The sequence below is a fragment of the Blennius ocellaris genome, assembly GCF_963422515.1.
Source record: "Blennius ocellaris genome assembly, chromosome: 19".
Taxonomy (NCBI): Eukaryota; Metazoa; Chordata; class Actinopteri; order Blenniiformes; family Blenniidae; genus Blennius; species Blennius ocellaris.
This window is the reverse complement of record NC_137668.1, coordinates 12,612,995-12,637,311: the sequence shown is the minus strand read 5'-3', so window position 1 is coordinate 12,637,311 and position 24,317 is coordinate 12,612,995. Positions and strand designations below refer to the sequence as shown.

The 24,317-nt window shown below is 40.6% G+C and overlaps 1 protein-coding gene across 2 annotated transcripts in view; it reads right to left on the bottom strand.

Annotated features, from left to right (window-relative positions):
• Positions 1–9: 9 nt before the first annotated feature.
• tpk1 (thiamin pyrophosphokinase 1) overlaps positions 10–24,317 on the bottom strand; it is a 76,445-nt gene continuing 52,137 nt past the window's right edge. For both annotated transcript variants that reach the window (XM_080515166.1, XM_080515167.1), the window contains exon 9: positions 10–399. In XM_080515166.1, the coding sequence (XP_080371292.1) occupies positions 242–399 (158 nt within the window). In that variant the 3' untranslated portion in view covers positions 10–241. The remainder of the gene's footprint in view (positions 400–24,317) is intronic.

The following is a 24,317-nucleotide window of genomic DNA, read 5'->3' as shown; positions in this document are numbered from 1 at the left end:
AAGGCACATGCTAAAGTTTGCAGGACAAAGCAATCATTAGAGCATTAGCTGTCAAGAAGAGTTACAAGTTAATGCAATACTGTGGAGCATATCGTCAGCACTGCATGAGAAGTAGTCCTTGGCCATAAAGAGCCACCATAAAAATCAGCATCCATATTTTCGGACTCCCCTGCGCTTGCGTTCATTAAAAAGTACACCTAAAATCCTTTTCAGAGCATTTTGGCCTTGTACAATAGTGCAATCAGCTCTTCAGCATGCTCTGAAACTTAAGGATGCCCATGCTCCACAGCAGAGGCTGGTTTGTGCTCACAGTCACAGGCTTTCTGGGTTTTCCAGACGCTGTGGACTCGTAGGTGTTGGAGGTGCTCACCAGCTTTCCAAACTGCAGGACCTGGTCATCTGGACAAAGAAGACATAAAAAAAAAAAAAAAAATCTGTGACATTTTGGTCTTGACTGGTGGACTTTCTGATGTTTGACCGCTTACAGTGTAGCTGCGTGTGAAAGCCTTGTTTTGGGAAGAAGTGGTCTGGATCAGCTTGTCCCCGACGTTGGCCACATGACTTTGCATTGTGCTCTTGCAAGGCATGTCGACCCTCACAAAGGAGTCTTGAGGCCACATGGGGATTACAGCCAAAACCGCAGAGATTCATAAAGGCTATTATGCTAAAACCAGGAGAATACTCCCACTAGGCGGCCACCGAAGCGCTTACAAATCCTTTTCCTCTCGGCCACAGACAGAAAAGTTGACCACCGAGGTGCACAAGACACACAGAGCCTTTTGTTCTGCACAATCACACACAGTGTTGTCTTTTACAGGAAACGTTTTTAAATGGAGGATATATAACTGAGGAGACTTCTACCCATTTAGTGCAATAATGTTGAATGTGGGATCTTTTTTTTTTTTTCTTTACTCTCAATGGGTCAAAACGAAAAAACAAAGGTTTAGCTGTATGCTCAGTGTAAATGTAAAATAAGGATAATGCACTTATCGTAATTATTGTGGCTGTTAAAAACAAATACTGTCTGTACTGAACCGTTGAAACATAAATTCACTGCTATACAACACTGACCTCAAGCGGTCGAACCGGGAATAACATCACGGAGAAATATGTTGGCTTCTTATTGAAACAGAGGAATCATAAATGTGCAGAAACAAACACTCTCACAGGATTATATACACATCAGTAAAACTTATATATATATATATTCTTTTTTATTGTTTGGCTGAAGATGTTTCCATTTCAATTCGTTGCACTTTCAGATTTTCTTTTCTTCGTAATATGAACAAACGCACCATAAATCAATATCAGTATTGGTACTTAGATGTGATCGGCAGTAAGGGGTAATGGAAGCAAGCTTGTAAAAAGAAGTCTTCAGATTCTCATGCGTCCAGTTAAGAAGCAGCTAAATCAAGTCAACTGGACTTGGTCATACATCTTGCAAGACGTTTTGCTCTGTATCAAAGTGGCTTCATCAGGTCATGCTGTTCCTTTGACGAGTGGCTGTAAGATTGAAAGGTTATATAAAAGTGGTTTGAAGCCTGCTGGTTTCAATCTGCCAGCCAACATGTCACCTGTGGGTACCTGAGCCCACCTGTTCAGGGCAAACCTATATGCCCATGCTATGCTGCAAATGTTTGAAAACATGTGCCAAATCAAACCCTCCATTCACACGATCGACTGTGGCAACCTTGGAAGGGAGACATTTTTTTTCTACCTGTTGTAATGGGACAACAAAAACTACCGGTGCGAGTCCTTGAATTGGCAAAAATCAAGCCAGCTTTGAATGACATTAAATTCAGCCATATTTCTACATGTCTAAAATATGACTAATCCTACATCACATCTATCATTTTCTTTTATGAAGAGTTGTGTCATGATGAATTATGAAATTCAAAGTGAAATAACAAACCGTTGACTGTGCATCAGTGGTAAAGAAGTGACTTTATGCGTCACGTTTTCCCATTAACAGTATCATTCATTCAGCCCTGAACAAGCTGGGCTGACGAGTACCCCGAGAATGGAGCTGCTGGATCGTGTCTAATATGTAAAGGACACACTCGCCATTGGAGCACCTGGGGCTTTCTGGTTTGTTTTTTTTTTTTTTCATTTTCATTTTTATCCATCACCACACTTAGCATTTATGAGAATGATTTACGAGAATATCAAATTAAATTCTGCAAAACCCAGCATCAGTTGAGTTGATGTCAATAAGGTTTCTTGTAGCTTTTATCTCTGCTTATGTGTCAGCACTTTCATACACACTTTCAAACAGTCAATCACCCAGACTTTTTTTTTTTTTCTTTTAACCATCTTGATCCAATTATCTGGTTTACCGGCGTGGTGTCCGTGGGCCACGAGCAGTGTCTGAAAGTGAGCGAGAAGCTTAGTGCTCTGAGTACCACAAACCACCGCTGGAACTAAGAGGCCAGTGGAGGTCGTGTTTCTGCTCGTCGATCATTTTTGCATCACTAAAAGCTCAAATCTAGAGTGGGAACAAACCCATCATTAGCTCTTATTGAAGTACTTACCAACTGGCACGGTTGTGTACAGGTAAACTGTATTTAATTACGTGACGGACAAACTGCAATCAGCATATATTCACAGCTTTTAGTTCTTCATCCACAATTTTCTCTAAAGACGAGTGTGACCGAAATGCATGTTTTCACTCACAGAACACTTCATCACTTCCGTGCAATCATCTCAAGGAGTAATTTTCAAACCAGTGTCAAATTAAAATGAAGAAGATAACGAATGGGAACATCAGCTCATGTTCCCAACAGAATGGGAGAAAAGTGTGATCTCTGTGACTGTTGTCCTTGTTGGCGTGAGATGGGCTGGTTGAAGCACTGCTGGCCTCCGGAGATTTTCACATACAAGCCTCTGAGATTACTCAGCTTGTGAGGAGCCTAAAACAAACAGCTATAGGGGGGGAGAGCAGTCCTGTGGAAGGAGGAACCTTGTATATCAGAGGACAGTATGTGGAATTGTTGGGACTTACAGAAAGCCTCTGAGCAGAAATGGATGTCAAATGACCCGATATGGCGAGAGAAAGGGCTCAACGTCAATGCATAACTTCGTTGCTCGACTCTGACTGCCTCAAGGAGAATGCATGGAAGAAACTCACAGTTTGACCGAATCAACTGCTGCTGGTACAGGCCTGCTTTGATTGCACTGATTGGAGGGTTTTTGAAGCTGTAGTGGGGACTGGGACCAGTTCAAGCAGGCCAGGAACAAAGTGAGGAAGGCCGTCAGGGCAGCTCAGAGGAGCTAAGCTAAAACAAAGCTTCTCCGCGAAAGACCCCTATTTAAATCTGGCGCAGCAAATTGTCATACAAGTTGAATGCATCAAATGCCCAGACAGGAAGTAACGCTCACTGTATAGCATGGACATTTAATCATGTGACTATCATCATTTTATTGTTATTAGTTTGGAAGTGTAGTATAGTATGTGTGTCTTTATGAAATCTTTGATAGTGTTGCTCTGCATTCATTTCTTTATCATCATGATCTCTTCTACAAAACAAAAACAAAATAATGACACTCCTAAGTTGGTACTTCTAACTTGTAACTCACACCAACCAATTCCGATACCCATTTTGAAATGACCAGTTAGGACAAGATAACTTCCTGCATAATGAAAGGGTTAAAAAAAACAACAACAAAACAATCTCGGTTGGAATGAGAGTTCAATGCAAAAGTCCATCTTGGTGCGATAATGAACTGGGAGAGTTACAGGTTAAATTCAGGCTTACGTATGTGTCAAAATTCCAAAACGCAATCATGAAGTTGTTGGGTAATGGCAAAGAGGCCCGGCCCAATATCATGCTCCTAATTAAATGTTTAATAAGTATGCGGCTCCTACATGTCAAAATAAGAAAGTGGAATTGTACACAAGTAGATGGGAACCAGTGTTTTTAGTACCATTAACATAACATAATACTTTTCTTTTAACAAGTATACTACATGTATGAAATGACCACAACAAACAACAACTAAAATATTTGATGTTATTACTTTAATGTATGTTTTTCCTTGTATTGAGAAAAATTGGCTTTAATGAGCTGAACCTTTTTTTTTTTTTTGGTTTGGCAATCACATTACTTGAGAGAAGTGGAATACAGACTTTACATAAGCCTAAATGAATCATTAGGCTCTGGAGTCTGGGTATATTTAAGTGGACGCATTTCCTCCAGCCTGAGAAAATTGGCTGCCAAGAAAAATATGGTGCACCGTTAATGCAAAAGTGCTTACAAAGTCCATGAATTCTGCAGACTTCACAAATGGCGACAGCTTAAAAGTATATGCGTTACGCATAGACACAAGAGTTCTGCGCCTTATGAATACAATAGTTTTTTTACCTGATATAGGTAATGTCTCTACGGTTTGACAAATGCTACACTCCTATTGTCATGCCACATAATGCACACACCCAAAACCAACACTTTGCATTATTGCTGTGTCCTCTTGAAGTTTCGAAATGTGAAGAGCATTAGTCCATAAGAGGTTTACAGAATTCCAAAATAGTCGCGGTGCAATCAAATCACAGGAGGATGAAAATGAATGCAAGAGAACAAAGACAGGAGAGAACGGAGCAAATCATTTGTCCACAGGCGCCTGCACGCACATCAAACGGGGACAAAGAGTAAATCCCATTCTGCTTCAAAGACTGCCAAACAGGCATGGTATTAGACCTGTTTGAGTCAAAGTGGGCCGCAAACTAAGTTGTATGTGTAGTTGGGTTACTTAATAATTGAGTGAGCACCGCAACACACTCCTTACGCTATAGGCAGAAGAGAATAATGTCAGACTCTGTTAAGATGCTGGCTTCGAGCTTTCTCTCTGCAGGAAAATATAGTTTCACCATGGTATTACAGCAAAGTCATGAGGTCGGCTGGGAGCTCCAAAATGTAAAGAGAAATCGAGAAAGAATTTGTCGATTGTTTTGTAAATGTGTAAGTGAGCATGTATACTTTCGTAGCTCTGTTTGTGAGGGTCAAATTGGCTTGTATTAAATCAACGTAAGTATAAACAAGGACTTTCGTCTGGGCTTAATTAAGAATTGGAAATTCAAAGATCCCAGGAAGACAATTTTCTCATTGAGCTTCTTTTTAAAAGTTAAATGTGTTGTTCTTCTCATTCCTCTGCCTATATAAACAAAGTGGAATGTTGCATAATGTTGTTCTACCTTTCATACAAAGTACTAATACTGAAGTCAAATTGATCTTTCTGAATTTTTACCGTCTGCACCAAATTGGCTCGTCTAAAGATGGAGACTTAAGGTAAGACACGTAACGAACCACAAAAAAGAGGCAACATCGACCACAGAGAGAAAGCAATGTGTTGAATGAGTTTACTGTTTGAACGAAAAATGGCAGTAGCTGCATGGTGGTCTACGATAAAGGCTCTCGCCCTCCCGTACATGTGTGGCATTTCAAGTCAACTGGCGACTGTAAATCGTCCTTATATGTGAATGTGTGTCTCTCTGTATTTGATACACCTTTGCCCCGCCTTCACCTAGAGCCAGTTCGCCTCCAGTCCACAGTGGATCTGAACTGAAGTGTTACACATAATGGATGGTCCGTCAATTTTTGACTGTACGAAAAATCTCTAAGGCATTCACTTTGAAAGTATCAGCAATCCTTCACATTGACAGGAGGCAATTGAGGTGATTCGGGGATCTCATTAGCATGGCCCCCGAGTCACCTCCTGGTGAGGGTGTAGCAGGTACAGCAAACTAGAAGGGCAAACAGCACTTGATCCCGCGAACCTCTGGAAAGATTTTATCGCGCAGGTTGTTTGGGAGCAGCTCGTGGTCATTGGGGCTGATTTTTGACAAGGCAAGGCAAGGCAAATTTATTTCTAGAACACCATACAGACACAAGGTAATTGACAGTGCTTTACAAGGAAATAAGAGACAGAAAAAACACTAAAGCAAGGCGATTATAAATCTTAATCTTAAGCGATTAAGATTCTGAACTACATTAATACCTCTGACATTCTCTTTCACACAAGATCCTTTTCCATCGGAGCGTTCTCTCTTCATCCCACTCCTTTCTCTCATCTGACTTCAAACACCTTCTGCACATACTGTGTTCAACCCATTTGAGGAATCTGGTCCTCTGTCTTCACATTCTTTAGACTTTTCTCCTACACTTGTTCTATTGACCCTGGGTTGTACACGTTGTGTTAGTTTTCATACATCAGTTTTACTCACGTTTTGAAACTGGCCTCCTACAAAGTCCTCAGTGGAGCAATCTCAACACTAGAAACTCTGTTCTGCCACACACAGCTGTGGCTCAGATAGGTAGCTCCGCTCGAACCCAGTGTCTAAGTTCTCAGAAGTCAAACTAAGAAATTCCCAACTGAACAGTGTGGCCATGTAATGGCTGCATCCAGCAGCATTATGTCCAAAAGCTCATATTGTTTTAAACTAGTTTGCTCAACTAAATCAGGAATATACATCACTAAAATAACTATAGCGCTAGATCCAATATGGCCCCTTTGGGATGTGGTGGAACCTGTGGTTTCCATAGCAGATCTGCCCCTCATTATCATTATTGCATGGATTTTCAGCATAATTCAGTGAATCTCAACAACACTGAATTAAAACCTAGAAAATTGACATATTGAATTATTGTCTGATTGCTTTTCTTTGTTCTTTATTTCTGTTTTCTATGTTTTTATTTTTCAGTTTGCAGTTTTGTGCATGTCACCCCGCCGCTTGTTCTCAGCAGGTGGCACTATGACCGATGGTGGTAGTTGTCATATGGCTGTGATCAGATGTGGACTCTGATGCAATGTGCAGTTTCAGCCAGAACGGAGAACGTACACCTCACTTCCTGTTTCCTGCAGGTGGCGCTATGCCCAATGGTTGTGCCTCTTGACAGTGATCAGATGTGGACTCTCATGATACGTGTATGCAAATGAGTGCATATGCTAATTACAGCATATGCTAACATTAGCACATATGGTAATACGTGTGATGCAATTGCTAACACATATGCTAATTAGTGCCTATGTCAATTAACACCAATGCTAATGTAAATGTGTATGCTAATTAGTGTGTATGCTAATGCAATTACAACTGAGAGCCATCATGTGGTTGTGATAAGGGCTGGGCTCTGACGCAATGTGTTCTGTTTGAGGCCGATCTGACCATGCACAGGCTATTCACATCGCACTTACGGTTTTATTATTTCGCAAACAAATGTGGTGTTAGTGGAATGTATGCGCTCGTATGTGCCCACTCTCATTTTGTTTGTTTTCAGGTACAGCCAGAACATCATGATGTTGAAGGGTCAGGTCGCCTTGCTGGAAGAAAGGCACCGACAAAGAGGCCTCCGTGAAGCAGAGCAGGTCACGGAGGTTAAGGAGTTTCTGCAGACGATCTGGGCCAAAAGGCTCCAGATGGAAACAATAGAACAGCTCGAGGTGAGACTTTGTTCGAGACAGACGTCTTTCAACAAGAACAAATTACAACTGGCTGCCATTCAGAAAGAAAAGCGTCATATAACACACCAAATGTTGCCACCTCACATTGCTAGATAGTTGAATTATTCCACATCGGCACGTTGTTGGTCTGCAGCATTATATTTTAGAGTTGTTGTACTTAGTAACAGCTTATCTAGGAAACAGGATCAGGTTTTTTTGTTTTCTTCATTTGTTAACAAGCAACAAGCTGATGAGACTTTGGCGAATGTTTCATTGTATGCATGCGACCGCCAAAACTCAAGAAGCTTCATTGGTGTTACACTTGATTGTGCTGGCGCAGGGAGATGTTTCATTGCATTTGATCACGGACTTTAAGGGATGTGTTGGTCGTGTGCTCACCTGGTCATTCTGCAATCTGTATGCGATGAAATACTCTGACACCAAACAGCTGCGCACATTATCACGCACAAATCTCAAGTCTGTGTCATGATGTTTTTAATCTAAATGTAACCTCTTCCATGTTCAGGAGCAGAAAACGGAGCAGCAGGAGCACTATCTTAATGATCATCTGCAAGTAGCCTTACTGGAGGAGTGAAGTTTAAAATGATAGTGAAATACATTGAAGTTGTACTTATGTAAAGAAACCTAACAGTTTAGCAGGGCATTCAAGTGTCCACACAAAAATACAATGTTTAATGTGCCGTGTTTCAAATGTTAATTTTGTGCATTATGTGGCAAGAGTGAGTCACTTGCTCTAACGACTTGGACGATAAATCTTCCTACTGAACTCTGATCGATTTGAAGTACTGCTCACACTTCTATCTGATTAGATCAGCTCCATTTGATTGGAATGACTATAGAATCAGAGGAGTCAGTGTGATCCTGTTTCTCATCCGATCAGAGTTCCGACCCTCTGTCACTGCTTCTGTTACATATAATGTTTTTTGTTCCCCTTAACTGGCCGATGTAGCGGACAAATGATATCAAACGTCCTTAACATACAAGTGCATCTGCTCTTTTGTTTTGAATGCATCTTCAATGTCATCAGCAAAAGAAGGTGATGCAGGAAGTCGTCGATTGTCAACAAAGATTAGATGATATTCTGCTGGCCAAAGACCAAGAACTCCAGGTACAGTCAAAATGATTTTATTATTTTTATATTGCATGTTTTTTTGTAGCTTGCTGATTTTCTTCTTTTTTTTTTTATACAGACAGAAAGAAGAGGCAATGGCGCAGAAAGACCAAGTAGTGACACAAGTCACTGAGGCCACGGAAAATGAGCTGCAGTGTATCTTCTGCACCGAATTTCTAATCAAGGTGAAGTTGGCTTTCTTAACAGTGTTTTTAGAGCGAAGCTAAACTCTTGAGACGAGTCAGACTAAATGACAATTGTTCTGCGGGATAAACAAGTCGAACTATAATCTTATGTAATTATTCCCTGCAGACCCGCGTCCTGAACTGTGCTCACAGTTTCTGCAGTCGGTGCATCAGTCTGAGGCATAGGAGGAAAAATGAGTGTCCCGTCTGTCGAACGGTCAGCTGCTTTCAGATGCAATGCCCGACGATGGACAAGTGCATCGACCTCATGTTGGAGAAGCTGAGTCCGGATGTCAAGGCGAGACGGCAGGCTGTTATTGATCAGGTGTGTTTGATTCACTGTCCTTTAGGAAATCCATGACGGTCACACGTTTTTGATGATGTTGGGCAGATCAAGGCAATCTGCAGATTAGTCTGATCGCGTTTTGTCTGGTTATGGCGGGAAGTGGCTTTTTAATTTCACCATTAGTTATTTGTGCCTGCCTCTTTCAGAAGCATCGTACAAATATTACTACCCCAGGAAAAAGCATTTTTTTAAATTATTCACTACTATTACTGTCCTGTTAAACTAACTGCATTTTCAGTGCTCGGATCCAAATAATATAAATGAATGATGTTTTGAATGATGGCATGTGTAATTACCAAACGTACCACCAGGGGCACTGGAGCACTACAAAAAGAAGCATGCTCAACAGGGTGGCAAAGCGGCACTTATATTTACTAGCTCACATTATCTCTGTCTGCTTCGCACGCACGCGCACGCACACGCACACGCACGCACACACGCACACACGCACACACACACACACACACACACACACACACACACACACACACACACACACACACACACACACACACACACACACACACACGTGCAAACTTTACCAAGCACAAAAGGCTTTCAGATGGCTTCATTAGTAATCCCCTCCTCAAAGCTGATACCGATCAATAACGGCCCCCATTGCAGAGGGGACCAAAATGAGCGTCGCACCCTCCAGTGATAACAATGGAGATGTTTGCTGCCTGTAATTGCATTTCCAGCTCCACAGCCGAAAGGGCCCGTCAGCTGTAAGTAGACCGTATTTACACAACAAATTACCCAGGAGAGAGGGTGGGTGAGCAGAGGAGAGACTCTGAGACACTTACACTGCAGTGGACAGGTAGAGAGGGGAATTATGGGTGTTTGGGGCCATTTTTTATTTTTTAAAGAGAGACCACTGTCACTGCAGTAGCTCTGCCTCTCTATGTTATGTTAAAGGTGAAGCGAGAAGCATCGCTAAGCACAGAAACGTCAAGACATGAAATAATGGTAGTGATGCCAAATTAACACACAATTGTTCAGAGTCTCTTTTGGAAACAAAACTGATATGAGTTCTCATTTCTTAGACGGTTAGTAATTGTTAGCGGCTACGTGTAACTTTCAATCTCGTACCTTCAGTACCTTCAACTCTCATTCTACACTGGCAGGAAAAATGTTATCTGTCTGAGACAAGAAAAAAAAACCCTAATAAGTGTCAGGTTGAGTTAAAGCTGCCCATTTCATCATGAATGATTCTGCTTATTCAAGCTGATTTACTAATCATTGGTAATGAAGGATGAAACTGTCCATTGGGTGTAAAATGTTACACATCACACCTCTAGAATAACACTGAGCTTGCCTTCAGAAGCAGGTCGTTTTCTTCCCCCATTATATCTGAATCTGTTTAGTGAGGCGTTCCTGTCCCCTTTTAACATGACTTGTCATGGAGGGCGTAAATTAAACCCATTCAGTCTGAGGGGGAGTCTCCATTCTTTCAGACTGGTGTGCTATCAAATTTGATCATGCTTCACAGTGCAAGGGAGAAAATCATTTCTTATAAATCATGTTTGTTCAATACTGAGCTGTCTAAATGACTGAAATGAAGTGAATGTGTGACTGTGTTGCTGAAAACACTGCCCCTCTCTTACCATATTGGACCCAAAAAAACAACATTATATGCCAGTGCAAGAGATTGAACGTATAGAAGATATATTTGTTTAAGGTAAAGCGAACAGAATACCCATTTAAATAAGCCTATTTCACCTTAGACGCAGCAAACAATTCTGGGAAATATGCAATCTTTGAACATAATGTACAATATAGTACCTTCAGGGAACATAGTATTGAGAATAGGGAGGTCCCCTTTAATGCTGTTGCACTCTTGACACAGGGTAGTGGCGATGCATTTGCCATTTCTATTACAAAGGACATCGGAGGACAATCATCCACTGCGGCGACCTCTAACGGTTAGAAAAGGAGACAACCATAAGAAATAAAACGTGATCAACACTGGAGAACAAAACCCACACTGGCATCAGCCACAACTTTAGGTACCTTTTTAGTACCAGGTCGGCCAACTTTTGCCTTCAGTACTGGGTGTTGGAAAGGTTCCTCAGAGCTTTCATCCATCTTTCTATTTTGACATGAGAATGTTGCAAGGATTTGTTGGCTGTACATTTCTGACTGCTGATCTCTCATACCGCCTGATCCCAAATGTACTCTGGAATTGAAATTTGGAGATCAGAAAATTGTTTGGCCAAAATGAATCAGTGTAACATAGTAGATGATATTGCGTGTTACCCTGTTGGGCACACCTATCACAAGGTGAGAAATATATAATCAGGAATGACACTCAGGCCAGCAGCAAGGTTAGAAAAATAATATTCATAATTGGTATCAAACATGCCGCAACATATCCTGCTTTTTTTTACCAACATCAACCAGCCGAATTGTTGATATGAGACAAATCGGATTCATGCTTTTGTGTTGTTTACAACAAATTCTCAAAACTCTGAGGTTTCTGCAAGTTTGATGGCGGTGTTTGGTTACAGCCAGGTAGGATATTTCTCATCGAAGATTCAGCCTGATGAAGGCTATCTGCGGAGAGAGAACTGCTATTCCCTGGATTACTTTTCTAAATAAGAATGGTAATTCACTTTAAAAATTCAGGACAAAGTTTTATGTGCAAGCCTAAGCAGATCAGCAGCTATGTACAGTAAGTATAGCCATCATAGGCGAGGCCAACCCATCTGGCACCAACAAACACACCTTGTTGAGAGTCACTTAAATACCCTTTATTCTTTCATTCTGATGCTTGTTTGAAACTTCGACAGGTCAACTTGAAGAAGCCTAAATGCAATGAGTTGCCGCTGTGTGCCTGAGTAAGTATTTGCATTAATGAGCAATTAACCAGATGTACCTAACCGGTGGATGGTGACTAAATATATATATATTCGGTGCTTGTGAACAGATGTGTACTATTTGGATCTCAAAAAACAAACAGTTACCTTGAGATTCAATAATCGGCTCTCGGGGGAAATTACTGTAGGATGTCCTTGGACAGAAGTCGTCTAATAATGCACTTTTGTTTCTGACAGTGTGATTAAAACAATATTGCAAAACATCTCAATAAATTAAGTATAAGCCTGCACCTGTCTGCAGTCTGGAGATGGATGAAGCAAATGTATACAGTGACGCATACTTATATTATCTATAATAAATCTTACTGTAACAGAATGCACGCCATTCCACATTTGTATTGTTTCACTTTTCTTCCTGCAACAACTTTTTAACTTGAGTCACAGAATAATTCAGATGCAAAACTCCACATGACAGCTTTGTAAAGTAGATCCAAGTTCTTTGGGGGCATGAACAGTTCTAACTATTTGGAAAAACAAAGAAGGTATAAACAGAAAATAAATGGCATTCGAAATTATTCAAACTGAAAAATATGGCCTTCTTCGATGCTGGAAATGAGATGTTGTGCATTTTATCAGCCTGTGATGTTAATGCAGCATAATTCACTCCATCCACCTGACATTCTCCTTACATTTAAGGCTATTTATTGGCGAGTGCATGTGCCAAGACGTGCAGTAGCGGAGTTAGCACCATCTGCTGTGCAATGATAGCTGCTTCCATTAAATGCTGCTGGGTTTAAGAGCGTGAGGTGACAGACACTGCTCTCACTTAAGTTGACCTTCAGATAAGAAAACTCATCTCTGCTGGGAATGTGGTGGCAATCAGTTGAGAGACAAACGTGCCAACAGACTGCAGAGAAATTTTGAAATTCTGATATTAAGAACGTGATTGTGGGGAATAAGTCATTGTTCACGTGTCTTTGCTTGATGGAGGGGTGGAGCAGATGAGTTGATAGAGTTGAAATTAATATCCGGCAGTGAATACATGAGTAAACACGGTTCTATAGTGCATGTGCGTGTGCGAGAGGGTTTCTCCCGACAGGAGGTTGTAGCAAATGTATTTTTGGTCTGAAATACCTAATATGTGTGTGTGTTTGAGGGTGCACTCTTCTGTCTGTGGCTCCACTGGGGGTCACTAGAAGCAGTTCACATCAGGCTGCTCTTCATTTCCCCCTCTGCCCCCCCCCCCCCCCCCCCCCCCCCCCCGTGTGTGATGTGCACAGCTTCAGAAATCTACAGATCCATAAATAAAACTATAAAACAGCCGTTTTCACTCCCGCAGCCACACTGCGCTGCTACAGAATACATACACTTTTCATTTCCCCTCGTCCGAGACCTTGGTGAGCAGCAGTGAAGGAGAGAGGGAGGAAATGAGAGAGGGAAGAGAGAGGGGGGACGTCATTATGTAGAAAGGTATAAGAGTGGAGGAGAGGGAAGGGAGCAGGTAAAGTACAGGCACATGAATGTAAAAGGAACCAAGACAGAGATAAAGGAGGAATAGATTCATTTCCTTCGACTGGATAGGAAAAATAAGAGAAAAACACAAGGCAAGAGTAGAAAAAAAAAAAAAAAACAGAGGCAGGAAAGGAACAGAAGAGAAATGAAAAGAACAGGAGAAGGTCAGGGTGTGTGTTTGCATCTTGAGAAACAGAAGAAGAGGAGGGATCTTACAGTAGAGATGTCTGCCTCTGGCAGGGACACTGGGCTGGACCCCAGCGAACCAACTTTCCCAGACACGTCTACAGTCTCCGTTTCACTACGAGATAAAGCACATTGCTTTGGCCTCTTTAAAAACAAATATTTCCAATATTTAGAATGTTTCCAGAATACTAAAATCTCACAATGTATACCACTGCAGGTTGTTTTCCAATCAGGCTGCTGAATGTTCTGAGAGAGAACATCTCCAAAACTTAAATGCAAGGAAATCCGAGTTGTGATTATAAATAGTAAAGGGATCAATAAGGTTTCCACAATCCTTGTTTTTCTCTCTTGATTTGACCTGGCTTGTTTGAAAGCTGTGAAAGCTTATTTCAATCACCTTAACAGGTAGGTGAGAGGTCAGAAGCAGTTATTGTTAAGAACCCATAAATATATCATTAAATATATTTATAGAGCTACCTAATGTATTCTAAGGAGCAGTAATTAGGCTAATCAGGCAACATGGGATTCATTCTGCATGAATGAATTGTCAAAATACTGCTGATCTACACTCCTACACTGATGTGAGAGCAAATTCAGAATGTACCTAAAAATATAGAACATGTTGTGAAGTCCTTATTAAAACTCTGTCTCATTTGCATTCCAATGTGTTTTTGATGGCTTACATTTCATAAACACCATGCTCTCATTAACAGTGAGGGCAAGCTTTCTAATCTTGCCCAAAGTTTATTTTTAATTAAGATTCCTCAATTGCTTGGTCTCTCTGAGAGAGTCTGCTGCTGAAATCCATCTGTGGTCTTGTGTTTGTTTTTTATCAAACGCAGCACCTGTCTGTGTTGGATTCGATCATGTGTGTCTAAGAGTCTCATGTCGCACTACCTGTGTGTGTGTGTGTGTGTGTGTGTGTGTGTGTGTGTGTGTGTGTGTGTGTGTGTGTGTGTGTGTGTGTGTGTGTGTGTGTGTGTGTGTGTGTGTGTGTGTGTGTGTGTGTGTGTGTGTGTGTGTGTGTGTGTTCACAGCTGCCAGTGCCTTGAAATGCTGTTATGTCCCTGAGTGTCTCTCTGTGCAGCACTGAGACAAAGTGTTAAGGACCGCCACCTGGTGGGTCAGCTGAAGATGCTTTAGCAGTCTGATGACCTTTTAAATGTGGAGCTTCGCTATCTTTATAGTGTAGAAAAGTGTCAAGGTTTATCTGTGTATAATGTGTCCTCCTTGGAAGGGCTGAAGAGCTCGGGAGACAGGTAGAGCGAGAGGGAAGGAAACGCCATTGTATGGATGGACGAGTGCAGTTTCTCCATTACACTGCATGTTGCATGTAATGTAAAAATCTGTTAAAACAAATGCTTCAATATTGAAAGTCAAAACTTAGAAATGCTACCAATAACTGAAGAGCATTGCCATTTTCCTTTCAACACATGTTTTAAAATTTTCAGTAGCCTGTTTGAGTTTTCATGTTCTCAGTGTTGATGCGTGGGTTTTCTCCACTGGGCTCCTGTCACAGTCCTACTACATTCATTTGAGGCTCGTTGTTGAAGTTCAATTGCCCGTGGGTGTCTGTCCCTCTGTGCTTGCCCTGTGATGGACTGGTGACCTCCAGGCTGTTCTGGACATTGTTAGCTGGTATTCCCTCCAGTGCCTGTGACCCAGAATTCAGTGCAGTGGTATAAAAGACAGATAGATGACTATTAAACATTTTCCTCCCAGCACAAGCCAAGATATCTATTAGTTTTCTAGATATCGGAATTTACTGTTAGGCTACATCCTTCACTTGACTATGCATAAACACAAAATCCAAACGCGTGTGTTTTCTTTTGCATATATGTCTGAGTACTGATCTCAGAAACCATCCCATTCAGTTTGAAGATATTATCATAAGCGCAACTTCCCTTCTCATTAATTTATTTAGTACTAATGAATCTAAACAATATTATTGCAACGTTTTGCAGTTATACTATTTGGTTTTTTTCTAAATAGAAAAAAATGCTCTAGCATAGTCACTATATAGTAATACAACACACTAAGTGGTCTCGTAATTGGAACTTCAACTACCTCGAAAAAACAAACAATGAAATAGACACTAACATTGCAGTAACAAATCCCAACTTCGTCTGAGTTTTCTGTTGCAATATTGATTTACGACTCACCTCTGTGGTGTGTGTTTGCGTCTGCTGATAAGGAATTCATAAGGAACCAGCTCTGTGGAATACGGAGAGTTTATTTGCATATTTCGTTGAATGGAAACCATACAGTAGAAAGCCTCCTCAGCCATTCTGTCATCAATAGGCTGACAGCTATTGTTTATTGTCCATAGAAGTTTCTCCCGCTTTTTGTCACATGGAGGACACACACACTCACACACGTGCACACACGCGCACACACACACACACACACACACACGGGATGCCTACTCTTAGAAGAGAATTAACATGGAAAGAAACACAAACAAAGGCACAATAAGGGTGTGCACATGTACGCGCCCGCTATTGCAAGTATATAGGAGATACATTCATAACCACCTACCCACGGTATGCAGAGAAGAGTCAGTTTGTGGATGACAGCTATTCAGATTTGTTGTTCATTACGACTCACGCTAAGCCAAAAACATCATGACGAAGCAGGTTTTAACACACACAATCACACACCCAGCGTGCCAGAAGCCATAACTCAGACTTTGTTGCTGCAGGATGAAGGCTTTTTAATATTAAGCTGTCAGATGGAAGAGGGTTGAGTCACAAAGAAATGACTAAGGAGGTTTTTTTTTTTTTTGTATTTTCTTTGCACTTAACATATACACTCTGATTCAGGCAGATCGGATAATAAGTCTGCCACTCACAAATGGAGACCCATTTCCTTACTGACCTTCATAAACAGAACCCTCTATGAGGGCTTAGCTTTTTTTTACTTTGGTTGTAGCTTGATATAAAATGGACACATTTGGAGGAAATTCATCCACTGACAATAGCTCTTGATCCATAATAGATGTCAACCAATGACAATGCTTGGGGTGAATTTGTGCTTAAAGGCAAGGAGGACTTCAAAGGCTGCTTGGAACAATGTGATGTACCAGCCATGCCCTTTGACAATGCAGAGTATTCATTTTCCTAAATGTTATTTGAAGAGTATTATCTGAAATCAGAACAGAAGCCCCATTTCAGCCACATAATGTACACCTTTATCCATACACCTTTCATCACTTGCTCAGATTGGAGTGTGATGGAGCGTCATTTCCACTCAAAACACATGATGAAATAAGAAGCTTTGTCGACGAGAATCTTCACTGACAGAAATGTCAAAGATAACGTCACTGTCATGACTTCAAAAATATAGTTTAAACATACACTGGCTGTACAACCAGTCAACAAGCACTGATAAAAGACTTAACCTAAAGTCAGAGTCAAGTGACACTATTCAATATTTTCTGTCGTATTCTAACATTTCACCGTGCATGTGTCCGCTTGGCTTTAGTTTTGTATGAAGCTTTTACTGCTGCCAAATGAAAGCCTAATCTCTCACGGTACTTTTAATATTATTCCAAACAGCTCAGCAAAAGCAACATCAAAAAAGCAAAAACAAACAGGAAATCTTCCATTTAGGCCGATACTAAACCTACCCATTTATTTTGATTGTATATTTGACGTTTTTTTCCCCCTCACTCACTCATAAGATATACATATATATTGCAGGACTTCCACAGACATGTAGAGGCCAAATAATATGCAGACGTCCGTGTTTCAGAGGAACAATATTACCGGCTGCAACCCTCAATCTCGTCTTCATCCCCACACGCACATGCTGTCTTTCACTGAAACCCAATCTCAGCATGACAAGTCAATTTTATTCAAATCAAGCATAATGCTATCTTACAACTTTCAAAGAGCAAATATAATGACACCTTTATGTGAAGGTTGTTCACAAACATATACGCCGTGGATAAATAAATATCAGCTGCTTCTCACCTCAAAGAACTGTTAGTGGGATGGTGATAGAAGATCAAACTGACTTAAAATCAACCATGTTTCCAGGGATATGAAAATAATTAAAATGAAAGACTTTTTTTTTTATTTTGCCTTTGCTGGTTATGTGAAGAACACTCGAGCACTCTCAGGTCACAGTGAGAACATCCCCAGCTTGAGTCTGGCCATCAGGGCCAGTCTGTTTGGAGATTGCACGTTCTCCCTGCACGTGTTTGGGTTTTCTGTGCATACTTTGATTCCTTCCCAGAGTCCAAATCATTTGCTTGAATCCCCACGGCCTCCAGTTGGACAAGGCCGCGGAGAGACTGATGAATGAGACCGAAGCTGAGAGATCGGTGATGCAGCAGTGGAAGACGGTTACTGTATTAAAATGGAGCCGCATGTTCAATGTGCATTTTATCAAAGCATGCATGCAGAAACAGCCACCAGTTGTGCAGCTTGAAAATGATAGGGTTTTGCCAACATTAGTCTGAAGAAAAATATTGCAAGAATTTTAGGCATTTCAGGAGATTTGTCAAATATATTTAGAAGTCAAGTCATTCATTGCATTGTTGGAACGACTAAAATTCAAAGAGCTATTACCAGAGGGATGGTTATAATGAAGTCGGTTTGAGATTCTTTAAAATGTAAATATGTGCACGTTTGGCATAAAGATGAAGTCCAATCACTTGTTTACATGAAAATAAGGGATATTTTCCGTGTGTTTATTCTACTGGTGACTGCTCAGGCTCCAAGGGGAAACATAATTCAGCACGTGTAGGTGTCTCAGGCAACATTATGACCTTGACATATGTTCAACACTGTTATTTCTTGAGGTCCCTAAACTGGAATTTAAATTATGGAAAACAAAATGGGTAATTACCATCCCAACTATAGCACTCAGTGACGACAATAAGCAATATCTGTGTGTGCGAATGAGGCTTTCCAAGCTGAATGTGTTTCCAGTTTAATCCCAAACACTGCTAAACATTATAATCAGAGTAAATAAATCCATAACGCAAGAGAGAGTGCGGCACGCACACACCAATCTCCAAATAACTGGAGGAATTAAAGTGTTTGAGCATGCAGATGCACATAAACACAGCGAGATCTCAAGGTTGCTACATCAGAGCTGGGCATGTCAGTGGTTTCCAGTGGATACCCTCACTCCACGTGTTTTCTTGGTTGGGAGAGATTCAATGACATCCCCTTCTGTCAGATTAATGTTACAGTGGTTAGTTGTTGTGGGCGGCCCTGTGCCACTCATTTCCTGTGGGGAAGAGCAAGGGCAAAAGAACGCACTCGAGCAATGAAAATGAGCAAGGGAAAGTAGAGGTTAGGGCTACTTAATGCAAACAAATTGGCACAGGTCTTCTCGTGTTACTGTGGCCAATGCCATTGAAAACTGAAGGGCTTCGAAGAAAAAAACTTTGTTTTTAATATTCAGGCATGGCTGGAAATTTTCATCCATTTATGCATGATAACTGGTACCAGCTGGAAAACAAAAAATGTATGAAAAGACTGCAGTAAATTATATGTTGATATTTCATAAGTAAATAAACTCATTTGCGTGCGGATCAAATAAAATGCAGTCAAATCAATCTCTTTGGAACAAAACCAGCTTACAGGCTATGCAGCTCATTCTGGGGTCTGAAGCTATTTGTGTAATGTGAACTTTAAAAAGGTGTTTTGTTTTGTTTTTTTTACCCTAGAGTTATAAATCTAAAGATGAAAATGTGTGCAGGTGGAATAAGCCCAGGATGCTAAAAACAAATATCAGGTCGCCTTCCAAAGGCGGTCCAAGTAATATTGAGTCCAAGGAAAGAAACAGATGCACTGCTTGACATTTAGAAAAAGAAACAAAGCTACTGGTGAAAATAGTGTGCAGTGCAGAACAGCTGCAAAGTAGCAGAGTTAAAATAAGCCGAAGGAGAAGAATAACTTCGAAGAAAGTCTTAAAAACTAGTAATACAATAAAACTGAAACTTAGATGAATAAGTGAAGAAGGTAGTAGAATCAGCCTCTTTTAAACTACTGTTTTTCCCAAACTATGATTGACGTATTTTTCCTGCAGAAAAGCAGGCAACAATAGAAACACTCGTTCTCCCTCCACACTGACACCACTGAATGACGCTGTGGTTTAAGGGAAAACTCCTGAACAGCAGACGACGCAGCACAGACAGAAACAGGCGCCAAGATGCATGTCCAGGCAGATGTCACACACCACAAGAAACCTGGTTCACCGAGGCAGGACAAGCAGCATTAAACAGAAGCCATTCCTGGTATATTTGTCTCACTTCACAGAAGATGGATGCCGGATCGCGATAACATTTCACATGTAGTGATGGTTATCTTCAAAATCTGTTTGCAAAAAAGGCTCAGGGGTTTCTTCAATCATTAGTGGATCATTAATTAGCTTTAACGGAGTTGAAAATACTGTAATATTTAACCACTAGTAGATAAAACACAATGAGTTTCCTTGAGTAAGTGAGGATTATACAGTTTAGGTAAACACGTTGAGGGGACTTTAAGCAGTTTAGGTGATAGTTATAGTAGAATAGTTATAATTATAATAAATATAAAAATAAACAGCCATACATACTCTGTGTCACTGAAGGTTTCAGTTTGGATTGCACTTGCAAAATGCAATGCTCAACTAAGGAAGACAGTCATATATGAACAAAAGTGATATCTAAATGTGTAATATATAACATTTTGTCTTCGGTAAGAAGACTCTAACTTCAATAATGGTTGAAATGAGACAAATCAACAGTCCTGATATCGTCCACAAAATGGTTTTGTGGCATACTGCTGGTATATTTACGAAATCTTCACATTTTAGAACTTGAACCAGTCAGTTCAGTTTTGGACTTGTTTTCGAACTTGTTGGGAATTGCTCTGCATTTGTATGTCTTGTGTGTTTTTAAATATAAAACAATATAATGCTGTTTAATGGAATAGTAATATTTTATCACAATGAACTTTTAAAAGGCTTCTAAAACTTGTTTTTGGGATAAATGACAACACCGTGATCCACTTTAATCATATAATAACCACATTACCCAATAAAAAAGTTTCAGCTCGTGAAAATTTTGAGTGGCTTGTAACATTTGGACTCCACTATCCACAGTGGGTGATGAGCAATAAAGTTATTGTCGAGAACTGTGTGTATGTGTGTTTCAAGATAGAAAATATAGTCATTACAAAGATACACGTTTGCCTCACATCAGTTTATCAGAAGCTCATCTAAAGTCTCATCAGAGACCGACTACAAAGAACAGTCAGTCAAACAAAAATATGAAATAATTCAAAATAGATACACCGGATAAAGCAGATTCTCAGCATACTGGCAATTATCAGCCACGATCAAACACAGCAGAGAGGGGGGAAAGAATTACGAATACCGCTGTGTAAGCTTGTGATTAGATGAGGGAGTCAGGGAACAAGAACTTCTTGTGCACAAAGAAAAAGCTCAGAATGTTTTATTGCAAATGAGCTACAATACAGTTGGGGTTGTATGTGCACCTCTGTCTGTTTGTATGGGTGGTGGTGGTGGTGGTGGTGGAGGTGTGCATAAATGCAAGTTCCTATTTAAAGCTCCTACACACTTTCGAGCAGTTTCCATAATCTGACATTTCCTGCTGTGTCAGCATCATCCAACATCAAATGAATGAGACGCCTGACGGGTTTCTCTCTCGCTCTTTCTCGCCGTCTCATATGTCATCCCGTCTCAACACCCCCCCCCCCCCCCCCACCCCGCTTTCCTAAATCCATCTTTTATCTCCTCACATTCCTTCTGACTCAGCCGGTCCTACCCTGTCAACTCTGTGTTTGCCAATTCTCCTGCCACACCTTTTGTTGATTTATTTATTTATTTATTTTTTAACCAATCCATTCGGCAAGCTGCACATCATGGAAACTTCTATTGCTGGAGCCTTCAATCGATCGTCAGGGGCGAGACTGGGCTAAGGGCGGAGACTTTAACACATTCATCTCTGTTAATTAATTACAGGAAATATAAGGCATTAAAAATAAATTACACATTTAATTTATTTGTTTTACAACTCACACATTGTTTCCCAGTGCAACTGAGAAAGTTCCTTTCAGTTCTTGGCAAAAAGATCATACCGACACACCAGACTGATCAACCAACACCAGCAGTCAAGTAGACATCTCACTGCTGGAGCATCATTAGTGTCCCACGTTGCCTTCTATACTTTCACTTCCATTGCGAGAAGTCTTTGCACAATGCTAATAGTCATAATGCTCAGTTTTCAACAGATTTTCACATAACTGAATTATCAGATTTAACTCCAAAAATCCATTAATCTCCTAATTTAACCAGCAGACACGAGGGTGGTAAAGTAACTCCTGGTGATCCACATCGGTTTCCTCCAGAAACACAATAAACAGATGATGCACATGCTCACTTGTCCATATGAAGTTAATAAGTCTAAGGACTGGATTCACGTTGCGATTGCATTGCAATACAGAATTACACAGAGATTCCTGATGAATGATGTAGTGAAGGAAAATAAAGTCCTGGTCAGAGTTTTAATGTTTCACTTTATCCTGAATTCTTTTTAGCAGCCTGTTTATTTCATTTAAAATCGGTGATTCGTCTGTGGTGACATCGACAAGCTTCGTCCAAGGTACTGTCATAAATCTTCCCTCCATGTTTTAACTTTCAGTAATTCCATGGTCAAAATCTCTGTAATGTCAAAACTGCGGTTAATCCCTTGGATAAAAATTAGGAGCCGAGCAGTTCATGTCTTTACATTCATCCAGTACTAGTAAATACAATTTGACTCATGAATAGCAGTATATCGGTGAAAAGAATATTGTGTTCTTTGAAAACTACCACCATGTCTTGGCATATCAGACATACCAGAGAAAAATATTTGGTTGTCCACTCATTATTAAACATATGGCACTCACTGTCCACTTTCCTTTGTTTTTGGTCTGCTCCTTTTTCGAGAAGGGCTCAAAGGGGAAAGCAAAGTGAGGTAGAGTGTAATGTACATCCCAACAAAAGGTCAATGTGTCTGATGTCCACCTTCTTTTCGGGAAGCACAGGAATTGAAGGGAAGAAGCAAAATTAATGAGGTTTAATAATGATCATGAAGGCTTCATTCAGGAAGTTAATGGAATATGTTGATATGAAATACACAGTGCACGGACGCAAAATGCTAAGTACTGCTCAAAGCAAAGGCCCTCTTATATCAGCAGAATTTAAAGTCTGAGATCATTGTTGAAAACAATGGTTAAAAGTTCCAAAGGGCTCTTAATACACATGACATAACGGGGACAATGCTTAAAATACTTTATTATAAATTGCACTTAATCTGGAGGTTTTCTTTTCTTTAAACCAGTGAACCAGTCTCAATTAAAATTTGTGTTGAGTAAACAGAGAGCTTAATCGTCAGGAACATCAATAGTATTCATTGACGTGTTTCTTCCCCCCCCCCACAACACTGAAGGTGTGCCTACAACATGGCAGGAATCTTGGCAACAATCTTGAAGCATCCCTGTCAACGTATCACATATACCGGAATGATGAAATGTAGGAATTCATGTGACACATGAACATGAATTTTAAAGTCCCTCAGCGGAAGTTATATCATTAAGTAATAGTGCCACACACTATTGCGTAAATCCCACAGCCCACTGCCATGTATCTCACACGTGCCTGAGTGCAAGTTTATTATGAGATAGTGCCTACAGCACAAACAAATGTTGTGTGTGCGCACATGGTGACACTGTATAGTGACAGCCTTCCGCAGGGATTATAGAACTGAAGATTGAAAATGAATGGAACATACAGAAAGTGATAAGTACCTCAGCTGTCACAGGATCTGGTCATGAGAGAGAAGTGATAGCACAAGTGAGAGAGAAGGGGAACAGAGAATCAGAGCAAATTGGAAGGTATACGAGGAGGAAAGGGGGGGGGGGGGGGGGGGGGGAGTGACCGTAGGAAATGTGAGACAGTATGAATCACAAATGTGAGTGAATACGGCATTACACCAACAGGATTCACATTAGCTTGGCATGCTTCACACTTATTCGCATTTTAGGGAAAAAAAATGAAACACAGAACAAATTCTATTCATATTTAGTGTGAGAAAACACATATGGTATTCTTATTTGTGTATTCATATGTGCTAACGAGGAGCAGATTATATACTGTGCAAGTTGTTTGGAAGTTATTACAAGGGGCAACTTAAAATGACAGGCTGCACAGTGGAGCAGTGGTTAGCACTCCAACCTCGCAACAAGCGGGTCTGGCTTCAAATAATGGTCTTTACGTGTGTGCATGGGTTTCTTCTGGATACGCCATTTCCTCCCATGGTCCAAAAACATGAAGTATATCCTGCCCTCGCCAATAGTTAGCTGGGATCGGCTGCACAGGATAAAGCGCGATAGAAGATGGATGGACTTCACATAGCCTCTATCATTATTGTTTTAATTTAATTTAATTTATTTTAAATAGCAAATTGAACAAAACCAATCAGAACAATCAGTGAGCTAAAAAACGTCAAGAGTGACAGAAATGCATCCATCTCAGATCTGTGCTTTACATGAGTTTGGCTGTGGGGAGCTGGAGAACGCCTCATCTGAAGAATGAGAATGTTTCCCATCGCGCCAATAGAATCCGATATCACACGCACACATTCACATCTCTGGGAAATTGAAAGTCACCAGTTAGACTAAGCCAATGTATTTGTAGTCCAGACC